Here is a 25,665-nt window from a genome sequence, read left to right on the forward strand (position 1 = left end):
TTAAAAAAAAAAAAAAAAAAAGGGTGGGGGATGGGCAACAGAAGTGTGTTAATAAATGCTACAGTATGGGCTCTTCATGAGTGTTTTTTCTAACAAAGTTGTTTCATGCTAGATAATAAATTGCAAATGTGAATGATAAATAATGTAGCCCATCTTGAAACGTTATTTTTTGTATAATTATATTGATTCACTGTTACAACAAAGCTTTAACAAATAAAATGCAGTTATTTATTATTTTGTATTCCAGTAGTGCCTGGAGGCCCCAATCAAGATTGGGACCCCATTGTGCTAGGCACTGTACAAACACAATAAAAGACCGTCCCTGCCCAAAAAAGTTAATACTAGTGGAATACAAAAAGAAAAAAAACCTAAATTTTTATTTAAAATCCATCCTCTCATGCTCCAAAGCTGTGGCGAGATTGTTTTTTTATATGAACATATGAAGTAACTTCTAGGAATTCTGTTTTGCAGCGGATAAATCCCTCTGCAGAAATGGTTATGATTGACAGGATGTTTAACCAGGAAGAAAGGGCGTCTCTGTCCCGGGATAAGCGCCTTGCACTAGTGGATCCTGGTAAGAAATGTTTAACTTCAGCACTGTGAAGTAGAAAACTATTTGCATAATCTTCTAGATGCTAAAAATATTAGAGCCAAACCAAGCTATTGATTTTAAGTGCAGTTCCTCTTTGAAACCATTGGTTTCTGCTTCAGAATTAATGGCTTATGGTGAAATCATACCTTCAGCTTCAAGAACCTAAGTTGACGTGCTTAACATCGAGAGACTTTGTAAAGTGAAAGTTGTTCTCAGGGAAAAAATAATGGCTGCACTGGTGGGAAACCATGCAAGAACCCTGTTAGCAACAATCATGTTGTTGCTTCTGTGGACAGAACCTTTGAGTCTACAGCCAGCTAGATACAATAATACTGAGAGAATGTGAATTCCCTCATTCACTTAATGAAGTGTTACTTTTGGAGCCCAGTGACCACTTACATTCCAGCATTGTTGACTGTTTCACTGCTGACAGACCAAATCAGAAACATTCAACAAATGCACTTGTGTAGTATAGGTGTATGTTCCTGTTGCATCCTGATGCTCTGTTCATCTTAAAGGACATTGAGAGAATGTAAAATACAAATATTAGGACAATCAAATATTCAATGAAATGGTATTCTTTTAGAGAGGTAGCCGTGTTACTCTGTATCAGCAAAAACAACAAGGAGTCCTTTTATCTCTAAGGTGCCACAAGGACTCCTCGTTGTTTTTTGGTATTCTTTTAGATATCGTATTCAGATAGTTAGGATGCTTGCAAATGCTTTGGTGCCTTATTTTGCAAACCTTACTTAATGGAGTAGGAGGTGTAGGATATGGGTCCTTGTATTGCTATCAGGTAAAACGTTTATGATCCTGCCCGCACCTCAGCATGCAGCAATTTGTGGATTTATTATAAAGCTGGCCAAGCAGCAAAGACAATTGGGTTTGGATATTTTGTTAATAACTCTTCTAGCGTCTTACTCCGTTATGTAATATTAAATGTAAGAACAGGGAGGGAGAAAAAAACTAAAACTCCTTAGCAGAATTTGGGCAGATTTGGGAGGAAAATTCAGTTTTTTGCAAATATAGATGATCCCTTTCTGTTGTTTGGTCCCTTGACCTCCTTACACTGTAAACTTGTGAAGCAAGTGGCTATCAATTTAGCATTTAATGGAGACCTGCAAAGGAACAATAACAAAAATCGTTCTTTTTGCTTCTTTATTATCTATAAACAAGGGCTAAAAGGACTTTTTTAAAAGGCTTTGTTGCTTATTTTTACCTTAGAAATACAACTGCATCTTTTCTGTTTTTTGCCAGGGGATTAGTAGGAATAAATACCTGGAGTGGGAGCTGTTTTGCCCTTCAGTTGAAAGAGTGGTGGGCTTCTTTTACAAGGTTGAGTTAAAAGGTTTTCAGATAGAAACAAAGAGTTTTGAACAATGTGGCTAAAAATCCCTTCTCCAATTACTTGCCCAGTTTTCAGTCTCCTAGCTTTATTAATTCTACTTATTTCCCAACTGCTTAAAGTGTGCTAGGTGCCTCACAAAAGGAATAAGACTGGTTCCCACTTTAAAGAGTTTATAGCCTAAATAGGCAAAACATATGGAGGATAGGGGAAAGGGACATAACGTATAAGCAAATTGTTGTTCTAATGTGGCTAGTTCTCCAGTCTTCCAAGGAATCCTCCACCAGAAGTAGGGAAATCAGGAAATAATATTGTTAATATATAGCATAAAGTGGAAGGCAAAACAAAATCCCTCCCCACAAAACTGTTTTTCTTCCTTTGCAGTAAAAATGTATTTCTTATGCATGATGCTGTGAAATGTAACATTGGTTTAATAAGGAAACAAATGGGTTTGTTCACCAGAAATGGGTGTTCTTATATTTTTAATATTTTAGCACTAGATTTAGATGAGCAGCTCTTGCCTGGGTATAAGGGAGATTCACAAGAAGCTTCCCTCTCTCCTCCTTCCCAGAGTAGCTCGTGTAAGGTCCAATCACACTAGGGCCCCTGTGATCAGGAACTTCTAGTCTCTTTCTCCTCATGATAAACAAATTGCTCAAAAGGGGGCAGAGAAGAGGTGGGGCCATGGCCCCGACTCCCCTCTGCATTACCCCTTAGAGTGGAGTTGGTGAACTAGGTAAACAATATGCACCAACCATCACTGGGGGAGCAATCTGCATAATGGGAAAATCTGGCACAGTCTCTCCGGGTATTCCCCCAGAGGCAGTGTAGCTCCACACCATTTCCTACTCAGGTCTGTGTGTAAAGCAGGCAATCTTATCCCTAACTTACCTGTTAGCATACCTTTAGTAAGTGTAAGGTCTTCAAACAAGTTTATCTTCTAATTCATTGTTCATATGTTGATTTAACTCTCTCCAGAAATGTAAGAAAATTTCACTTTTTAGTATCTTTTGTTCATATTAAACGTAGTTGGTTTTTATTCGAATGAAAAATGTTTTTTAGTATGCTTTATATCCTGATGCCATATACCCGAGCACCAAAATGTTGGTTATGTATTCATTATACAGAAAATGAGCTTGTACTCAAACTGCCTATTTTGAATATAATTCTCAGTAGCCTTTAGAAATGCTTGGAAAAATTTCAGTAAAATACTGTGTCAGAATTTTCCGATTTGTTGAAATAGAAATGTTCTGCTGTATTATGTAGATTTTTTGAAAAAAATTCCACCAGAAACCAGATCTGAAAGCCCTGAGCCTGAGGGTCCCAGGTTCATGGCTCTTTGGCAGCTGGGATTTCCAGGATCCCTTGCTCCGGGGCATCCTGCCAGGGCTTCTACTAGACCTGAGCAGAGAATGGTAATTCCATTTGGCAGACAATTTCAAAATTTTTGGTTTTCATTCTGAACTGGAATGAAACCAAATTTCAAAATCTTGAAATCCTCCATGAAACAGAATTACTGGGTTTTCTGCCTAGCTCTAACAGGATTATATACAGTGCTTAGCAAATAAAAAGCAGAATCCATAGTCATAAGATGAGTGCACATTCCTTGTGTGTATTTCCATTACCTGAGAACACATATATCTCAATCCCTGCTGTATTCCCTGGAGTTCTGTTCTTATAACCATCTCTTTTTCATGTTTTACTTTCACTACAAATAAATAATATGTTCTTAAAAGAATAGTTCAGTTACATCTTGGCTACACTGATTACCATTAAACCAGACATTTGTCATAGAAAACAGCACATCCCCTATTTACTCAGAAACTTTCAGTAGGGACAGAAGAGCTTCAGAATCCTGGAACAGCCAATACATATAAGGCTCAGAGCAACGATAGAAAGAGTCAAGGGGGAAGTCTGAGACTATTCCAGACACTCAAACTTCCCCTCAGACATAATTTGTCCAGCTTGTATCTGGCTTTATCTGGGAGTACAGTGAACTATACTTAATTTGCCCACTGGTTAATTACATCAAAATCTCAGGTATTAGGCCCTGATCCAGCAAAAATATTTAACCATGTGCTTATGATTCCATTAAAGTCATATTCTTATAGTCCAATAAATGGACAGTAAATACTAGAGGCGTTTTCAAACAAGAGAGGGCAATGTGAGCAAATAATGTCTGTTTGATCATGGGTTTTAATGCTCAGTCACATTCGAATGCTTGTTCTGTTTAGCACTTCTTTACATTTACTGTCTTTGACATTTATTAACTCCAAACTAATATGTTTGTTTTTAATTTTCAGATGGTTATCTGGCTGATTTTTGTTGTTCCTCTAAACGATTTGATGAAACTGTTGATGAAGCACAGTCCAGTGAAAGTGATCATCAGTGTAGTAAATCTTTGACTTCTCACAGTCAGCCTACCAAGATCCAAACCAGAGACCGATCAAAATCCAGCACAGCAGAGTCTACAAATCACAACAAACTTCATTTAGTGCCTAACAACATTATGACACAACAAGAAGGAAAAATTTCTACTAAAAAAACGGAAAGCCTTACTAAAGCTTTAAAGTTTGAGAAGGCTAGCTGTTCTCCTGACAGTCAATACATGGCTGTCTCTGAAGAGAAATTGGCTGATAAAGATCTTGCCAAGACCAATGAAAATTCTTCAAATTCTGAAGACTTGTCAAAAACCTTGTCAAGAGCTAATCATGGTACACATAAAATGTCAAGAAATACAGTTGAATCTCACTCAGAGGTAATATGTAATAACTCCCTCCAAGACAAAACTCAGAGGAGCTTTCCAAAGAATGAGGTTTTACATCCTGACAACATGAAAGGCTCGGGTGAACCCCAACAGGATTTGCTCCTCAGTAAGAGTTTAGAAACTACATTCAAAAACATTTTGGAACTGAAAAAAACTGGGAGACCGCCACAAAGTGAGGCTACTGGCAGTGGCTCTGTAGAATTAGACTTTCCAAACTTTTCACCAATTGCTTCACAAGAAAACTGTCTGGAAAAATTTATTCCAGATCACAGTGAAGGTGTTGTAGAAACGGACTCTATTTTAGAAGCAGCTGTAAATAGTATCTTAGAGTGTTAATAGTTACAGTACCATGGACAAGTTATGTTTCTCTTAGTAGAAGCAAATGTGAATGACACCACAAGTACAGCCTGACATATGTCAAAGGTTAATCTTTCTAAACTAGATTCTGTTCTGTGTTTGAGAGCAATACTCATTGTGATTACAGTGAGATATCCAGTAAAGTTAATCCTTGTTAGAATGCAGTCTGTTGGGGCCTACACATTTCAAGTATTATAATGATAGTGCTTATGGTAATTGTTTAACACTGCAATTTAATGAGATTGCAGTTCACTGGGCCCTAGGTAATAAGGTAATATACTGACAATCACAGTCATATGAAAAGGCAGATTTATTCAAGAAAACGTTAAAAAGACAAATGGAAGCAACAATTTTCCCCCTTCCATAAATCACTAGATTTTATTTTATTTTTTCCAGGAAAACCTCGTGGTTAAATACCCATTGTACCGCTATTCAGAAATGATTGTCTGTTTGATTTATTACTAAATCCATCTGCTCTAGGATTTTAAGTTGGAAGGATGTCATCGGTACGTTTATAGGGCTTCATATTTTAAGTGCTTTTCTGTTGTCACTGGGCAGAAAGTAGTACATGAGTGTATCTGTAGTGGGTGAATTTAGTCTGTGGAATGATACTGTATAATGTTAGTCACAACGGTATGATGTGAAATAATATATGCTAGACTAAGGAAAGAAGATCAGAAGCTAATAAGTGGCAAAGTGTACAGGAGGAGGTCATGATAGAGCCATGAATTTATATATATAAATACATATACATGTTAACTCTTGAGGAGAAGGTTTTGCATTTTATAATTGGATATAGTCAACCTAAGTCTTTCTGAAGTGGTATAAATGTTGTTGTTTTTTTTTTAAGACCAAGTGTCAAAAGCACTTTTATTTGAAAACTGTGTTATTAAATTAGTAGTTTATACTTTGAGGGGACATTAGCCTTAATCTGAGAAATTTAAAGGCCAGTGTTGTTGTTGCTTGTTTCTGCTTCTTGCTGTCAGAGAATATTAGTCATCCACAGCAGCAGTCATAACTACCAAAATATGTACAGACCAAAGTTAATCAACCATCCCATTGTTAAAACATATCCAAACTTGTATAATTATTAATTCACATTTTAGAGCCAAAGGAAACCCCTGCGTGGTTTGATTTGGCTGGTGTTCGTGTTGACAAGAATAGAAGCTTGTTATTTTATTTATTTATTTTTAATATGTGACTTTTCCCTTTTATGGTCCATGCTTCTTTTTTAATAGTTTACTTTGGTCATTAGTGCTGTTGTGCACATAAGTGTTCTGCCATTACCGAGATGAATCTAGCATGTATGTTTGCTCAGAAGGGTAGAGCTGTTGTGGTTTAAGGCATGCTGTCTATCTCTCTTTCCTTCTGTCTTCCTCCCTGTTGCTCACAAAAATAAACAACCATGTTTCAAAACTTGCTGATTGCCATTATCATAATCTAGAGATCCATTGTGACAAACTGTGGTTGTCAGTCAGATTGCCAGAACTGCCAGGAAAGAAAACAAAAGGCCAGGTTTTGCTATCATTTGCACCAATGCAAAAGAGAGCAGAATTTGGCCCTTGGGCTTTTGACAGCACGAAATTATAATGCACCTCCATTTTGTTGAGCTGCAGTCCACTATGTGATAACATAAGAAAACCAAATCTAGTCAACCTGAGAAAGATAACAATATTTAACATATAATTAAGGTTCAGTTCCCCTTCAATGTGAATGGAAATATAAATATTTTGTACATTATTAATTGCCATTTTAAAAAATTTGTGCCAATTTTAAATTTGTCAAAATCCAACATTCCCAAATGTCATGTAAAACATTTAAAATAATAACACGGTATTGCCAGTTTCAAATTTCTAACTGGGCATCATTACAGTAGACTCTTAGGCAATTAGCTATTTTCTAGTTAATGAGACTGACAGTATAGTCTTTGCCGATTGCCTTTGAAATTTCATAAAGATAATGATGGCTGTGTATCCTGTGGATTATGTATCTTATAATTCATTCAATTTCAGCCAATATGAGCAGTCTAGAAAGGAAGGCTGTAAGTTATATCAGCAATGTAAATTAGTTTAATTTTCATCCTATGAGAAAAAGGTGCACATTTATGGATCCTGTCGCTCTTGGTACCATCTCAAAAGGCGTATTAGCTTTCAAGCATCTGTACAGCAAATATATAACCTAAATAACAACATGTTGTGTCCACTATGTAAATTTATTTTTCCTGGGCAGTGAATTATAGATAGTGACAAATAAAGATTAAGACATGTTTTTTAACATTGTTGATTAGGTCAGACAAAGGTTTGTCCAAACATCTTATGTCCGGAATCCATTGAGCAAAGGCCAGCAAACTTACTGTTGGATCATTAGTGTTCTGTTATTCATTCATTTGAATTCTACTTTAGGAATACTTATACTTGGTAACGCAGTAAACAGAATATTATTATATATGAAATATTGTTTTAATAAAGTGTGAATTGGAATCTGATCCAGTGAAATACTTTAATACATGCCTGATTTTAAGCACATGCTAAAATGCTTTGCTGGATCAGCGTAATGATTTCCAATGTTCTTGAATACTGCCTAAGGTTAAAATAAATTTTAAACTGGCAATTACAAAAAAATATTTTAACTTTGAAGAGTTTAGCATAATTTATCTCTTAGACTAGGGAGGCCTTACAGACTGACTTCACTTAAAGAGGATGTGTCACTTATTGTCAATGTGGTATGGACTTTATTTGCTTAAATACCTTCATTTGTATAGTATGTCTCACTTGAAATTGCTTTGTATACATTTTGTAAAAATATTTATAAAATGTTTTGTAAAAAAAGTATAACAAATTGCAGTTTATTTTGTTATGTTGGATAAATACTGTTAAAAGACACAAGTCGGTAAATATATTGTTAATCCATGGATAGGAAATGTTTAGTTGGAGATTACAGATTGAAACAACCATTGCAATACAGCCAAAGATTTGGGAAAAAGTATATCTGTGATTGTCTTGATTTTAACCAAGATGAATAAGTACATTTCCAAAAGAAGGGTTGTTTTCAGCTTCAAGTAATATAGTTGCAGAACAGTCTGACTTACTGTACTTTTTATAATGCAACTGTATTATGAAATAATATATTTAATAGACTAGGTTTTTCATGCTGTGCATGTAATTTTTTGAAGATATGCTAATAAGCCACGGGTCATGTGGTAGCATAAAAACATCATTAGTTTTAATCTCTTCTCTCAAAGTGCTCAAGTTGGCTATGCCTTGTTACATTATCGCAGAAGTCCTGTCTTAAAGTGATGAGGTGGTTGAAAGAAGGAACAATATGGTATTAAGGACTAAATCGTCTCTCCCGTGCCTGGGTGTGGTATACAGGGGAAGGGGTACAGGTAGCCCTTTCTTCTCCTCCAGTGCATCTTCCCATGATGGAGGCATAAACTACCTCCTAAGACTAAGGAATGCAGGAGAGGGGAGTTGTCTGTATTAGTAGCCTTGGAGGGAGCATAGCTTGGTGTAGCATGAGTGATGCCATGTCACCTCACTCTGCCCCTGGATGACTCAACCCTTCCCTCACAGCATACAGAAAACATGGTTTTCAGTAACATAATACCTCTTTCCACCTGGGTGGTGTGCCTCCTTGCCACTGTGGTTGGGCCTGGCAGACGATATAATTTAATCCTAAGGCCCTGATCCAGCAAAACGCTTCGGCTTGGAGCCCAAATAAAGTAAACATTCATAGGAGGGCATTAAGACTAGGGCCTGGATTCAGGGAGGTAGTGAGTATTTTCAACTCACATGAAAAGAGTTGAAATCTATTCTAATTTGTGACAACAAGGCAAAGAATAAAGCCTAGTTACATGATGCTTTTCGCCTGGATTCATCCTGTAACAAAATGAAGATGGCTTTATGACTTGCTTATATGTTGTTTGCATCCTTTTATAAAATAGTTTGGCTAAGCATTGTGTTCAGTGATAGAATCACCAAGAAAACTTCCCAGACATCCAACATCTGTGAGGTATAGGTTACTACACAGCTGTCTTCACTTTAAAATACCCTTTCACTGTGATCAGGATGGAATTGTGCTCTGGTTTTTCTGCAAGGATGAGAAAACTCTAGTAGACTTTTTTTTTAAAAAAAAATAGATACCTTAGCATTTTCGATCATGGTGTTTGGCATATAGATTCGAGCTTTGGTTTGGATGCAGAATTTCCAAAAACATTATCTTTTTGTATATGTATGAATAAGTTATTTAATTAAAGAAGACATAGGATCACAGCCATGTCTTAATTTCTAAAAAGAAAAGATTGCCAGAATAAACCTGTAGCACAGCAGGAGGTATGTAAGTGAACTTCAAATCCTTCTCTCAAAATCTGCCTTTCGTCTTCCAAAAATGTTTCCTCCTCTTTATAAATTTTGGTGTTTTTCCTTTGGAATGGTTCTCAGTCTTCCTTGCAGTTCTCAAATCAGGCCCTTTGTTAGACAGGGACAGAAAACACAAGGAACAGTTTTACAAGAAGCCAGCAGCAAAATCATAGTAACAGGTTCTGTAGAAGATCCCAACTTTAACAACTACGAGCTATAATGTGCAAAAATCAACAGAATCCAGCCTCTAAATAATATCCTTATATTTTAATTTTCTTTATTATTCTCTGATTTGTGAATCCACTATCATTTTTGTGTCCTTTGGTCCCCAAATTCTCGTGCTAAAAACCATCTAGTCTTTATGCAACAAATCCATGCACTGGATTGAGACAAGAGGACTGAAATTGCAGCAACAATTGTGCTGGCTGATCGGTTTTAAGGATTGCTGCTGTGGAATGCAAACTACGATTTTCAGTTGGGTCAAAAAAAGGTCTTTTTTTGGCTGGAGAGAAAGTTTTCATATTAACCTGAGTGATCTGATAGTTTTTCTTTAATAAAAATTAAAAAAAACCCTATAGAATTTGAAGGACACACTCATTTTTGGAGCTAGTTTTTTCACAATAAAACTGTACATCATATGTCAAGTCTTCTCATTTGTTAAGCATAGGTTAAATCTTTCCATTTGGAGAAGAAACCTGCTTATTAGGTTCATATGTGTTGTATAGGTTGATGTAACCCTTTTAGTTTTATCCTGACCCCTGTACCCTGAGTGTAGTTTAGATCAATATCATTACTCTTGCAGATTATTAGCCTGAATTGTGACATTCCTTTAGTGACATTCCACCATTCCTTTAGTAACTCAAATCTTTATGTGGCTAAACAAAGAGAGTGTACCATTTTTGGCAGATCCTTAGCTAGTGTAAATTGTCACATCGCCCATATAAATCCATGGAACTGACATTTTATACCAGATGAGGATCAGTTCCTTTAAATTAAGCAAAGTCTGTAATTTGCCATCAGTGAAATCACATGCATATCACAAATCTTTCTGCTTGTGGGGAATGTTGGTTAGTAGTCAAATCAGCATGCCTATTTTTTATTTTAGGCTGGAATGCTGACACAATGTATGACCTTAGGCAAATTACCATGGCCAGATTTTTGAGAGCTCAGCACCAACCTTTTGAAAATCTATCTGTTTAGTGCCTAATTGGGAGTGGAACCCTTTTGAAAATCTGGCACTTAGGCCTTGAGCCAAACTCCTTGGAAATCAATGAAAAAATGTAAATAAAGAGGAGGACTCTGCTTCTTCAGAGGAATGTGTGAAGTCAAGTCATTAATATTTGCAAATGGCTTTGTCATCCTTGAGTGGAAAATGCTATGTGAAGATGCTGAGATATTACACTGATGAGCATCATGTAAGTACCTACACAGATAGGTGGTAGTATTATTAATTATATGATTTTATTAAAGTTATCGGGCAGTGGCAGAGAGTAAATAGAATGTCACTGATTGATATGTGCAAGTTATTGATTTTATATATATATAAGCCTTTCAAAATCAGGTAATTATTGAAAATTGTCTATATTGTCTATATATATATATATATAGTCTTCTTTAAACAGTGACAATTTTCAATAATTATCTGATTTTGAAAGCAAAGCTGAACTTCACCTCAAGTTTGAACTTTGGGCCAAATGATCATCTCAAGATGTAGCACCATATACAAATGGTCATAACTAGTGACTGTATATAATTAATTTTGGTTGATAAATGGTACGGGGAGAAGAGATGCAGTCAGTTAATGCACTAGCCAGTCACCCTGGGCTGAAAGCCTGCATGGAACACAAATTGAAACTGAGTGGCAACATTACTGAATGAGAAGGTACAATGCTTGATATAAGTGCAAGACTGCAGTAGCAGTGTCTTGTAGCTCAGGAATGAAGTGCATTAGCTGAGCTGTCTCCACAATCTTGTGTCGCATCTTACATTGCCTGACTGCAGGCTCTGATGATTAGGCCCTCCTAAAAATCTCTATTATAACACCATTACACAAATTACAAGCCTTTTCAAATATAATTTCAAACAGCTCTCAAACTAGTCTCTAAAATTATACTGATAAGTTCGTTCATGCAACTATTTTTGTGAGCAAACACCTCATTGCTCACATGTATCAAACGGGTACTGAACTAAGCTGATTTGCATGTACAGGTACCCGTTTTCACACACAAAAATTGCTAGCATTGAAGTCAGGTTTAGAAAATGTGGCTGAATATGTCATTTCTCTGACCTTTTTCATCATTGCAACTTGAGGCAGTATCTAAAACTACATCTGTAGCTAGGTCTTGTGAATAGTATTGCAACGTATTGCCCTGGGTCTGCATTAACAAAGTATTTATTAATGTCACAATTTTCTTCTTTAGATCTGGACCACTTTGCTAACAGTTGTACACAACTGGGTTACATCAGTACTAATTCTTGCAAGATACTGAATTTGGATAATTTAGTTTGGTTCTGCTGTGGTTGTTAATTTCAGTTGTTTTATAACTTGCTTAATGGGTGATGTGTTAAATTTCCAGGTAAGTTGAGATTTTATGTTACTATTTATTGTGCATGACTTATGAAATTTGTGTTTTAAATGGTTGCAACTAAACTGTCTAACTTGTTGCAGTGACAGGCAGAACAAACTAAGTTTGGCTGTAGTTCATTGCATGGTCTTAATACACTCATTATTCAGTGTTCCTGTAGCACCATCTGCTGGTAAATAGCAGACAAAATAAAAACATATGATTAATATCATCAAGAAGGAAACTTACTTTCAGAGTGAAATTCACCAGAGGAGATGGGTTTGGAAAGCCCCTAGAGCAGTGCAATGGACATGGCTTGTCCGTGGGTGGGATGGGAAGGGTGGTTGTCAAGTGGGCACTTAAATGGACTCTGAAACTCCTGTGTACAGGTTAGCTGGGTTTTGTGTTATCCCTACTTGGACAGGTGCTAAGAGGGTCTTTGGGGTGAACTGAAAGGGTCAGGTTTCTAGGAGGAGAATACCAAACAGGGTGGTAATTAGTACCTATTGTGGGGTTGGGAGCTTATGAATTGGACACTGGGACTTGGACTGAGACCCCCAAAGTCACCTCTTCTCACAGCACAAAATTTTATATAAAATGTGCTATGAATGAGAATAGATTTGTGGCCATCTCCAGTAATTCTGCATCAGATCTGATGTTGATGGACACCTCCTAGAAATGAACAATAATTTTTATTGAACACATTTTTTTCCCGCCAGTATTACACAAGATTTTAACCTTCTTCCCCTTACCAAATTTTCGGGATATCTGGATCCTGTAGGTGTTGTCTGAAAAGTAGATTTGATCATTTAATTTTTATTCCACTTAGCAACTCAGTCTGTGCCTAGACATATATTTGTTCTCTTCCTTGTAGTAAGGCCAGGGTTCAACAAACCCTGGTTTGAGAGAGCTGATTGTAAAAGAAAATATCTAATACCTCAATGTTAGATTTAAAATCATAGAAGCAACTATTAAAAACTGGCTAGACATCAAAAACTTAGGGAATTAGGGAAATGTGTTCAAAGTACTGAATGATATTCTGCAGCAACAGATTCCTGACATGTTAGAGACTGTGCAATTCCAAATTATGGTCTCTGTGCACAATATATACAAGGGAAAGCATTTATTATTTGTGTTAATTTTTAAAACAAGATTATATTTTCCATACTGATAAGAAATATACCCCGATAGTGAAAGGCAAACTTTGGACTTGTTATCCAAGACTATTAAACCTAAGTGATTAGTGTAAGCTTTCCAAAAATGCACTTAAGTTTTGTTTTTGCCTGCTCGGGGGAGTGGTAATCTTTTCACAGCAAATGCAGGGTAAAATATATTTGTTTTCCCAGGGAGTTGTGGTACTGTTCTTCCTAAGGTACAATTGTACCACACTGATTTCTAAAAAAGGCAAGACCTGTTCTTCTTTGAGTACTTGCTCATGTCGATACCAAGTAAGTGTGCACAGTCATCGGAAGGCTTTTTCCCTTGGGTCCGCTGTGTAGCTCCCTGGAGTCATGCCTTTGCGGCATCATATATAGGTCCCTGCCGCCTCTTCCGTTCCTTCTTAACACCCGTGATGGTCGTTGAAGCTGCTTTCTTCTCTCTTGCCAATGCAAGCAACCCCCTAGTGGATTTTCTCTTTGTACCTGAAACAGTTAACTTAGTGTTAGTGTTTCAAGTAGTTTTATAGTTAGATAAGTTTTCTCTTGGGGTTTTCCCCCAGCATGTTCTTCCCCTCCTCAGGTGGAGGAGCTGAATCTTCTGTCCACCCCAGACACGTTCAAGGTGGCCAGGGACCTCATAGTTATGACAGCTCCACAGTCCCCAGTACCAACACCAGCAGCACAGAGGAGCACCCTGCCTTCCAAGGGCAAACCGGCCATGATGCGGCACCAGTCGCCCTGCACTCGACACCACACTCTGGCACCACCCCGTTTGGCACCACCAGGGTCACCGAGATCAGAGTAGTCTTTGGACTCGGAGCAGGAGTTATAGGTCTCGAAGCTGAGCCAGCACTGCTCTCAGCACCTATCAAGGCAGGAGGAGGGACAGCAGTTCCCCATGGTGCCCTGGCCACTGTAATGGCAGGTGTTGGTGCAGTGGTCCTTCTGGATCTCATGGGCATACCACCAAGCCCAGGGCCCTGGCTCCAGATCTCCGTCGGTCACCTCGGAAAGGCGGGCTCCCCTGACACCCTCTATGGCCTGTGAACCACCGCAAGGCCCCAACATCGGCACCGAGGCCATTAATGAGGGGAACGTTTCTGCTAAGAGAAAAATCTTCTGATGACTCTGCACGCACACACTTACTTGGAATGGACATAAGCAGCACATCTCGAAGAACAACAGTTACAAGAAAGTAGCTAACTGTTATTCTTTGGTTTCTCTTTTGGCTTTGGCAAGCCAGATGTTGAAGCCAATAAGTTCAATGAGTATCTTAATATCTCTAGCTGAGACTCAGCTTCACCATTTTATTTCCATGATGCTATATTCCATCAGACATAGATTATTTTTCCTTTCAGAACCCTAATAATTGAGGCATGCATTCATAATCATGAATCACTTCTGAAAATGTTTACTTTTGTGGCTTAGTTTCCCATCTATAAAATGGGGGTATAATGGTATTATCTTTGTCTTTTTTGACTTTTTAGCTTGTAAACTCTCTGGCCCAGAGATTCTTTGTGTGTGTGTGTGTGTGTGTGTAATATCATGAACAATGGGGTCTTTATCTGAACTAGATCCTATACATGCTATTATACTACAACTAAACACAGCGTAGATATCTGTGGTGGTTCTATTGACATTAGTGAAAGCTGAATCAGAGCTGTTCAATGCCTAGAAGTTTAGATTTAATTTCTACCTACTTTTATTCATTAGAATTTCAAATGTTTAGAACAGTCTGACTGTTCATTTCTTTATAACTTCATTATCTTCGTGTGTATAGGTCACAGCTAATGCAAGAATAATTCATGTTTCGCTTAGGTTTTTTGTTTTTAGTTTTGCTTTTATTGTAAATCAGTGTCAAGAATTAGTAAGAAGACAACAGTGCTGCATTAAAATGAAAATAATATGAGCTTGGAACACATCTTTTACCTGTCCATATTATAAACTTAATAACTTGATTATAGTCTGCATGGCATGGATCAGTTACATCTGAAACAGTGATCATCATTTATTGTGTGTGTGTGTGTGTGTGTGTGTGTGTGTGTGTGTGTATATATATAGTCTATAAAAATCTCTTCATAGATGTGAGAAATATTTAGGAACACCTTAAATCTTTTGAGTCCCTGTATGACTATCTGGTGGTTGCCCCCAAAAGGAAATAATCAGATAACAAATTTTCCATTCGATAGCACAATTGGTTATTTAGACATTTAAGGCCCAGATCCTGCAAAACGCTCACTCAGGTCAATGGGGTTCTGGCCATGTGTGGGAGTTCTCTTTTGACAGGTTCCCCCCAGGGTGCTACCTGGAACCACTGAGCTCCCTGACCCACCAGCCTGGGCTCCCTCTCACACTGTATTGCTGTGACAAGCTGCAGAGACCTCCAGCCTGCACTTTCACCGACATACATACAGGTAGGGACACACCCAGCTGCAGTTACATGCAGGCTTTCTGACTAGCCCCTCTATAGGAAGGCTTATAGTTATAGTTAAGGCAACTCCCATCTCCCCAGGCGTCCACCCCCTCTGGAGTATAAATCCCAAATTTTCCCATCTTGCACTGTACAGGGAACTGTACAGCGTAAGCTCATAAAATTTGTCCCCTCCCTCAATGTGGAGAGGAATATGCAACAGCTTTTGCTCCTGAGTTATGGTTCCCACACACTTCACTCCAACTTACTGGTTTAGATAAAGCAAAAACAAGTTTATTAACTACAAAAGATAGATTTTAAGTGATTATAAGTGATAGCATACAGATCAAAGCAGATTACCTAGCAAAAAAACAAAATTGCAAACTAAGCTTGGTATACTAGATAGATTGGATATGAATAGCAGATTCTCACCGTAAGAGATTATACAAGCAGGCTGCAGATTCTTAAGGGCAAGCTGCACTTGCTTTACAGCTTGGAATCCCCAGGTGTTTCATTCACAGGCTAGAAATCCCTTTAGCCTGGGTCCAGCACTTCTCCCAGTTCAGTCTTTGTTCCTCACATGTTTCCAGGAGTCTCCTTGGGTGCGGAGTGAAGAACCCCAGATGATGTCACTCCCTGCCTTATAAAGCTTTTGCATATGGTGGGAACCTTTTGTTTCAAAGCTTGGCTCCCAGACTAGTTTGTGGAAAAATACTGACATCCCAAGATGAAGTCCAGCATCATGTGGCCTAGTCACATGTCCTCATAGAGTCATAGCAGCTATCACTCACAGGCTGTCTGTAGCGTTCTCAGGAAGGCTCCCCAGGTGGGAGATCAGCTTCTCCTAAGGCCTATTGTTTTTTCCTAATGGCCCATTGCCCTGAATAGGCCCTTCCCCACCTACTATCTAGACTGAAAGCATCTTGTCTTGTGGGCATTATCCTGGTAACTACATTTGAAATACAGATACATAGTCAATATTTATAACTTCAGATACAAAAATGATACATGCATACAAATAGGATAATCATATTCAGCAAATCATAACTTTTCCAATGACACCTCATATAATTCTCTTGCATAAAATACATTATAATTATGTCATAATCATATCACAATAATATCACTGCGAAGAATATGGGGTGCATTTCACACCTCTCATGCAAAGTTATGTGAAGCACTGGAGTTTCTATGAGAATTACAAGCCTGAAAAGGAGGCCAGGTTTAGAATGGTCATAATACAGGCCAAAGATGTTTGTTAAAATATGTGTGTGGACCAATATTTCCACTTCCCAGTCCTGGTATCCCAGTGTGTTGCTTTACTCAGAATGCTATTTTGGAGTGTAGAGGGAAAAAGCAGCGGAACGAATTGCAATCGCTCTACTTTGTTTCTGAAAGCAGCTGAAGAAAAGGAGGGGGATAGTTCTGCTCTTCTCCCCTGCCCACTTTCACTTCTGTAGTTTTTAATTGACACAGTGACTTAAACCAAGTTCATCTCTAATCTGGTGAATAGCCCAATCAGCTCTGGACGTGTCCATTCAAAAGGGAGCTCAGAAACATCAGTAGTAGACTTCAATTCTCTGCTGCTAATTATCACCCAAATTTAATTTGCATGCCCATCAAAGGGTCCCATGTCTTTCCATTCAGCTATTTGTTTCAGCATGATGAAACAAATTCAAACCAAACGTGGTCAGGTTTCCAGCCCCAAAATGGAAAGAATCGTAATAGCTCAGTGGTTTGAGCATTGGCCTGCTAAACCCAAGGTTGTGAGTTCAATCCTTGAGGGGGCCATTTAGGGATCTGGGGCAAAAATTGGGGATTGGTCCTGCTTTGAGCAGGGGGTTGGACTAGATGACCTCCTGAGGTCCCTTCCAACACTAACCTTCTATGATTCTATGATTCTATGAATGTATCCTTCTCTCTATTTCGTTCTATATACGTGGTGAATTGGGGCCTCAGTGGGAAGGTGAATTTGTATCAGTCTGTGAAATGGCTTCGCTTGTTTGGCAAGTCTGTACAGGGTTTGGCCAATTGTAAAAGCGCTTAAATAATGGCAGAGTGTGGAACATGTTGGGCAGGTATCAGAGGAAGTAGTGGAAATATTTAGGTTACACAGACAGAGAAAAATTCCACTACTATGGAAAATATTTTTTCCCATTTCTCTTGCTCTTTCAGGGTGTCCTATGCAAAATCAGGCTCAAACGATGAAATGAGGTGATACTTTCCCTATAAGATCCTCTCTGTTGCAATCATACTAAACAATAAAAAATTCCTTTTTTGCAGATTGTCTGGCTGTTACTCTGTGCTTCTATGATGGGACCAGCTGTCTGTTAGGCTATAGAACCATAACAGTTGTGTGCTTTTTCCTCTTTAAAATAAACGAAAAGTACCAAATGCAAGAAACAGGCCTGCAATAAAATGTAATGCAGTAAGTATCATATGCAATGATGACTGACCAAGCAGACAGCAAAGACTAATTCAGGAAGAGAAACCCTGCAGAGCTCTTCTCTGTGGGTTAAGAGCATCAACAATAATGTTCTCTGCACAAGAGATTCTTTTCAAGATATAAGGCTAAATTTAGTTCTGGTCTCCCGGGGCACCACTACTACGCACTTCAGTCTGAGAAATGCCTTCTCACGCCAAGGCCGAATTTAGCTCTTTGGGTAACTCGGGCATAACTGGTGGCAGATGGTGGTCTGAAAACACATTCTTGTCCATCCTGTCCTCGTGACATGGACAGAGGGAAAAAAACTATATGTAAAAATTACATTAAAAACAAAAAACCCCACCAAAAACGGTGTTAAAATGTTACGGTTGCAAAGTCAAGCACTCAAATGTTAGGAATGCCAGAATTAAGGTTGCGTGTGCAATTTTAATTTGGCCCTCTTTTGTGTATGCATTATGATACAGTCTTTAATTACATGATCACATATTTTTTTTCCACAGGGCCTCAGCCTCGTGCAAGGCACAGGATGAAAGAGGGACACTACTCTATAGCATCAGGGCATCCAAAGGAATGAGGTGAGGGTACATTACCTAAAACTCCCACAAACTTTAACACAGCATCGCTCCTTTTTGACCTGACCCTCTAGTCTAAATTCTGATACCAGGGCTCTGAGGATGTTCCAGTTGAAAATAGAAATTGATGGAGGCTGGTATTTTCTTTGATGTAGTCCTCTTTATTTACCAAGGAATATGCAAAGTCTGGTTCTCCAAATGCAGGAGGAACCAAGAACAAAAGGAGCAAATTCTAGTTTAAAGCCTCTAGTCTCTTTTGCCAACAGACCCAAAAGTGCTCTCTTTAGCTTTCCCAGGGTCAGACTGTGCTCCCAGGCTGCTGTCTGTCTTCCTGCCTCTGGGTCTCTCTCTCTTCTGTGTGTTCGGTCTCCCACCTCCCCACCTACCCACACAGTGGTAACAGCCGCTCCACCCCCACCCACATGATGCTAGTTTCTGGGCAGACTCTATTAGGCCTTGTTTTAGGTGTATCCCCTTAAGTGCTTCTTACAACTGTTTTAGGTGAAGGGTGTGTTCACACCTAATCTCAATTGGGGGAGGGATAGCTCAGTGGTTTGAGCATTGGCCTGCTAAATGCAGGGTTGTGAGTTCAATCCTTGAGGGGGCCATTTAGGGATCTGGGGAAAAAATTGGGGATTGATCCTGCTTTGAGCAGGGGGTTGGACTAGATGACCTCTTGAGGTCCCTTCCAACCCTGATATTCTATGATTCAAAGAGGTTTGTTATCCAAGCAGTCACCACTTAGCACACAGCAGCCTAGAAGAGCAGTACCTGCTTCCCCTTGAGCTGAGGATAGGTGGCTCCCCCCATCCCCTGAAAAGAACATTTTGTGCCAGTTCTTGCTCCCCAGTTTCCCCGTCAAATCACATCCACCTGCAGCCCATCTAGTGGGAAGGGAAGCCCATTACACTGGCTTCTCCCAGATACACTGCTTGCACTCCCATGATAGGGGCAGTAACTCTGTGCCTATGGCCATATCTACACTACAAAGTTTTGCTGACACAAGTCACGTCAGCATAAAGCTGCTGGGTTAGTACATCGCTTGTGCGCATGCATACTTGGTTCCTTGCAGCGGCGTTGAGCACACTTACCATGAGCGCTTGTGTTTGATGCCCAGTGCAGTGCACCGTGGGCAGGTATCCCAGTGTGCAACCTGCCATCATTCAGCGTGTTGTCTTTTGGCTGCTTTTGGCAATGAATTTGGCAGAAACGAGTCATGCAGTGGTGACTGGGAGCAAGGTGTCAACTTCCCATAATGCTATGTTCTCCACCCCATAATATCTTGATGCTATAATTTTCGCTCCTATATTCAGTTTCCTATGAACCTGTGCAGGACTAGTCGCTGTCCGCCATCTCTGACAGAAGCATAGAGCCAGCACAGCTTTCCACTATTGTCATGAGCGTTGCAAGCTTAGGACACGTGATTCTCCAGTATTTGCAGAGACAAAAGAAAACAGTGGGAACCATTATGATTTCCTGGTGGTCAGTTTGCTGTGGGACATAGCAAGAACCAAATCAAGGTTGTTGGCGGCATTCATGGAGCACCACTTCAACGCCCGAGAAATAAGCACTCACTAGTGGGATCGCATTGTAATGCAGGCTTGGGATGATGAGCAGCAGCTACAGAAATTTTGGATGCACAGGGCCATGTTCCTGGATCTGTGTGCCAAGCTCACCCCAGCCACCCAATGCAGGGACACCTCTCTTACGTTTTTATGAGTCTATTACTGAAAAGTCAATATCTGTGACCTGTTAGGTTGAGGGATCCATCAGTGTAATGGGAAGTAAATTTACACGCTTGCCTGAGGTTCCTTCCCCGGCAACAGGCTCACCTGTGCTCAGCTGCTGGGACTGACGGACAGTCGTGGAATCCCAAACAAGCCCCAGCTTGTAGCATAGCTGGCCCCTCTGATTGCATGTTCCCCATCCTCCTCCACCTCCTCCTTGTCCTAGCTGTTCACACCAGGGGCTGCGACTCGGTCTCCTTGGAGGTATCCACAGTGATGTGCACGGTGGTCGTGGGTTCTCCTCCAAGCATGGCACGCAGCTCTTTGTCAAAGCAGCAGGTCTGTGGCTTGGCATTGCGTCAACTGTTGGCCTTCCTGGGTTACCGATACATGTGGTGCAGTTCCTCGGGTTTCACACGGCACTGCTGCTAGTTGCTGTTGTACCCTTTTCCCCTGCACCCCCTGTGCAATCTGCATTTCTACAGCTGGTCCGTAGCTGTGTCTGCATAGCCTCTTCTATCCACGGGCGCAGCAGATCCAATAGCTGCTGTCTACTCCAAGCCAGTGTGTGCCTGGAGCATGTAGCTGGCATGGTCAGATGGGCCACTGTGAACAATAATGGAGAGCTACTAGGTGTGTTTGCCAAACTGGACAATTTGGAAAAGCATTTCAAAAATTCATGGGGCTTAAATGGAAGGGAGGGGGGCTTCCAGTCTCTGTGACCCCTGGGCATTGTGCTTCACAATTGTGACCAGAGTGGTTAATGATAGGCATTATGGGACAGCTGCTGGAGGACTGTTAGGGTCGACATAGGTAACATAATGTCTACACTTAATGCTGTGTCAACCTCAGTACATTGATCATGGCCCAGTGCTGCTTGGGGAGGTGTTGTTAGTATTTTGCTGTAATGGGGCACTTACATCGGTGGGAAACAAATGTAAGTGTAGATGCATGCACAACTAGGTCGACACAAGGCAGCTTACATCCACCTAACTTTGCAGTGTAGGCCTCTGTAAAAACGTCTACGCAATGTGTAGGGATGATCAAAAGGAAAAAATGGTGTACAGAGTAGCTTAGATAAAACTGAAAATATTACACCGTTATACAAGTTAATGGTATGCCCTCTGTTTGGATAAAGCGTTGAATTCTGGCCACCTTATCTTGAAAACATACAGCAGTGAAGGCAGTTCAGAGACAAGCAATGGAAAGGTGTCTGCATGAGGAGAGAGAAAGATTTAGAATTGTTCAGTTTACAGAGGAGTCAAATGAAAAGAGACCTGATATATAAAATAACAAATGTTATAAAGAAGGCAAACCAGGTACCCTATTTACACTAATACAAGAGAAAGAGGACAGCCAGTGAAAAAAGACAAATTTAAAATGGATAACTGGAAATAGTTTTAATCCAAAAAGCATAACTAACCTGTGGAACTCACTACTACAAGATATCATGGAGACCACGAGCCAAGAAAGGATTAGATAACTGTATGGATCATGAAGCCAGCCACCGTTACATATGACAGAACAAAAATTTTTGGTGACTGATGTAGATTACAAAAATAGTTCCAAAATATACCACTAGATGGAGAAACTATCTTATGCTTAGAGACTAACAAATTTATTTGAGCCTAAGCTTTTGTATGCTCAAATAAATTTGTTAGTGTCTAAGGTGCCAAAGTCCTCCTTTTCTTTTTGCGGATACAGACTAACACGGCTGCTACTCTGAAACCTATCTTATGCTTGACCAAAATGCATATTTCAACAACCCCTGTTCCCAGGTCTTATCCTCTTCTGGTTTTACTGTTCAGCAGTCCTAGTGTCCCTTTTAAAATGTAGATGGCAATCAGTAAGTCCATTTTACTGTGGCGTTTGACAGAAGAATTCTATAGTAGGAAGAGAAGATGACTCCTTGTCAGTTTAGTAGGGTATATTTTCAATATGCAGCTTGATGTTAATATATAAAATACAAATAGCAAAAATTAGAGATACCTGAAGTTCTCGGTAGTAAAACACATCGATTTATATTAGGATATTGCCAGGTGTGACTGCCTTCCATTTCTATTGACTTCAGTGGGAATTGAAAGCACCAAGCACCTTGCACAATTAGGCCCAAACTGAGTACTGTTTATTTTCTGGGGCCTTTAAAAATCAAAAGGAAAGGAAGGAGAAAATGACATTCTTTAGAACTGAGGCCTAGACCCTATATTCTTCACTCAGCCGGGTAATACTTTCACCTGCAGTCCTATTGCCCACAATGGTGCTGTCTACACAGGGGGGAAAAGATGCTGCTTTTTCAACCGAGTTAATTCAGTTGCGTTAGCTTAACATGATTGGAAAGCCTCTTTGACACCCATGTAGACACAATTTAACACCACCTCACTTGCGTTAAGCGGTCATCTTGTAGCAGCTTTACCTTTAAGTTGTTCAGTTGTGCCTACAAGGGTATTAAGGGGTTTCCAGTAGTGTTGAGCTAACTCGATGGCAAAAAAGCAGACCCATAAGATGACAAATAACAGAAGGTGGATGATAATGACGTGGCATGGAATACACAAACCCATGAGAAAACTGCAGTGTATTTCAGTCTAGTCTACACTAGAAGGGGTTTGCCAGAATAGCTTGTACCAGTTCCTCAGACTATGGAAGCCATACCTGCAAAACCACTTTTGTGCAGCTATAAGTGCATTTACATTGAGGCTTTTGACAACCTAGTTGTGCTGGCAAAACTGGTAAGTGTGGACCAGGCTGACTGGCAAAACACACATGGGGTAGACACAGCTATAATGGCAAAGTTTCTCCTTGTAATGGCACAGCAGCCCCTTCCTTCTCCCCACAAGTTAAAAAAGCTATATTGGTAAAAACAATTTTGCTGGTATAGCTGCATCTACACTAAGGACCACTCTGGCACAGCTATGTCAGTGAGGGATCACATCTCTACACACCCCTGACCAGAGTCTGTACGTGTATATCTGGCTTAAACTTCTAATTCCTAGCTGGAGACTTACAGTTCAGCTCATCTCAGTCATTGGAGATGCTTGGTTCTGCTTTAACAGAAATGATTCCTGCTTCAGTAATATGAGAACTAAATAAGATATTTGTGTTCCCAGGGGATATAAATGTGTGGGAATGCCCCCAAAACAATCTCAGGGAATGAGTTTTTGTCCTCAGAAATCTGACCTGTAGAGCTGTGCTCAGAGCCAATGTGCCCTATTGAGTCTGAGGGTGTCTTTGCCACGGAGCCTTTGCCAGCACAGTCCCTGGCTGTGGCAGGTAGGAGTGTGGTTTTGTCACACCCCTGACTGACATAACTATGCTGCCCTAATTTAAGTGTAGACCAAGCCTGGCTTAAATTAGAGCAGGCAAAGCTTCTCCTGAGGAGACTCCCATGACTCTTATTAGCCACTAGTTATTAACTGTTTATAGAGGGCTCAAGTGTGAGCCAAGCTACGTGCCCACACAGGGTGTAAGTCAGCTCACTCCTCTCTACGGGCTGCCTACAATTCAGAGGTGCCGACTTTCTCATTTCCCTGGGGGTGCATGCCCCCGGCTCCGCTCCCACTCAGACAAACAAGTTTGTTTAGATTTACGGGAGATAATGCTGCCTGCTTCTTGTTCGCAATGTCACCTGAAAGCGAGAACACAGTTTGCATGGCAGTATTGTTGCTGGTGTCACAAGAAAGTTACGTGCCAGATGCGCTAAAGATTCATATGTCCCTTCATGCTTCAACCACCATTCCAGAGGACACACGTCCATGATGATGACAGCTTCTGCTCAGTAATGATCCACAGCAGAGCCAGGCTGATGCATGTTCATTTTCATCATCTGAGTCAGATGCCACCAGCAGAAGGTTGATTTTTTGGTGGTTCGGGTTCTGTAGTTTCCGCATCAGAGTGTTGCTCTTTTAAGGCTTCTGAAAGCATGTGCCACACCTCATCCCTCTCAGATTTTGGAAGGCACTTCAGATTCTTAAACCTTGGGTCGAGTGCTGTAGCTATTTTTAGAAATCTCACATTGGTATCTTTTGTGTTTTGTCAAATCTGCTGTGAAAGTGTTCTTAAAATGAACATCTGAGACTGCTCTAACATGAAATATATGGCAGAATGCGGGTAAAACAGAACAGGAGACATACAATTCTTCCCCCAAGGAGTTCAGTCACAAATTTAATTAACACATTTTTTTTTAACAAGCATCATCAAGCATGTCCTCTGGAATGGAGTCCGAAGTGTGAAGAGACATAAGAATGTTTAGCATATCTGGCATGTTAAATACTTTGCAATGCCGGCTATGAAAGTACCATGTGAATGCCGGTTCTCACTTTCAGGTGACATTGTAAATTAAGAAGCAGGCAGCAGTATCTCCTGTAAATGTAAACAAACTTGGCTGAACAAGAAGTAGGACTGAGTGGACTTGTAGGCTCAAAAATGTTACCTTGTTTTGTTTTTGAGTGCAGTTATGTAACAAAAAAAAATCTACATTTGTAAATTACACTTTCATAATAAAGAGATTGCCCTACAGTACTTGTATGAGGTGAATTGAAAAATACTATTTCTTTTATCATTTTTACAGTGCAAATATTTGCAATAAAAATAATATAAAGTGAGCACTGTACACCTTGTATTATGTGTTGTAATAGAAATCAATATATTTGAAAATGTAGAAAAATATTTAATAAATTTCAGTTGGTATTATATTATTTAACAGTGCAATTAATTGTGATTAATTTTTTAATCATGATTAATTTTTTTGAGTTAATTGCATGAGTTAACTGTGATTAATCGACAGGCCTAATTTTTATCATCTTTATCAAATCCTCTTTGCTTTTTGATGGTTTAGATTTATCAGCAGTCAGTCATTTAAAAAATCTGTAAAACATGCAGTCCTGTGAAAACTATACCCAAACCTACTGCAGTGCACTGGAGACATCAATGCACTGGATAAATCAGTGAGGAGTCGTCTCACTCGTCTGTTCAGTGCTGGAGAACCATTCTTTTCTTGACTAGTGTTGCAATACAGTATTTACTCTAAGACTGCAGCCAAGTGCATCAAGAAGAAGAACTGTACTTTTTGCCAAACACGCAGCTGATGACACATATATTAATGCAGTCTGGCAAACCAAATTAAACAAACAGGGAATTAGTTTGGGCAGACCTCATTGGAGATTATATTTTGTTATAACACAAGCATGAGCAGCTTTTTATCTATTCCAATTATGGCATCCCTGGGCAACTTTTTATTCAGGAAGCTATTTGCAGGGGAAAATACAGCAGATAGAACTCCCAAAGCCCAGTAACTGTACATTATTTGGTAGTATCTGAAGTAAAGGAATCAGGCAGCTGTGCATGCCTTTTTTCAAGTGTGGTCATTTTTAA

At 39.6% G+C, this 25,665-nt stretch overlaps 1 protein-coding gene across 5 annotated transcripts in view; it reads left to right on the forward strand.

Moving 5' to 3' along the window:
- Positions 1-6,477, forward strand: part of BICRAL (BICRA like chromatin remodeling complex associated protein) — a 76,672-nt gene extending 70,195 nt beyond the window's left edge. For all 5 annotated transcript variants that reach the window (XM_084622472.1, XM_084622468.1, XM_084622470.1 and 2 more), the window contains exons 11-12: positions 472-574; positions 4,241-6,477. In XM_084622472.1, the coding sequence (XP_084478598.1) occupies positions 472-574; positions 4,241-5,040 (903 nt within the window). In that variant the 3' untranslated portion in view covers positions 5,041-6,477. The remainder of the gene's footprint in view (positions 1-471; positions 575-4,240) is intronic.
- Positions 6,478-25,665: the final 19,188 nt, after the last annotated feature.

Source organism: Lepidochelys olivacea (assembly GCF_965140295.1).
Source record: "Lepidochelys olivacea isolate rLepOli2 genome assembly, chromosome: 3".
In the NCBI taxonomy this organism is placed as follows: Eukaryota; Metazoa; Chordata; order Testudines; family Cheloniidae; genus Lepidochelys; species Lepidochelys olivacea.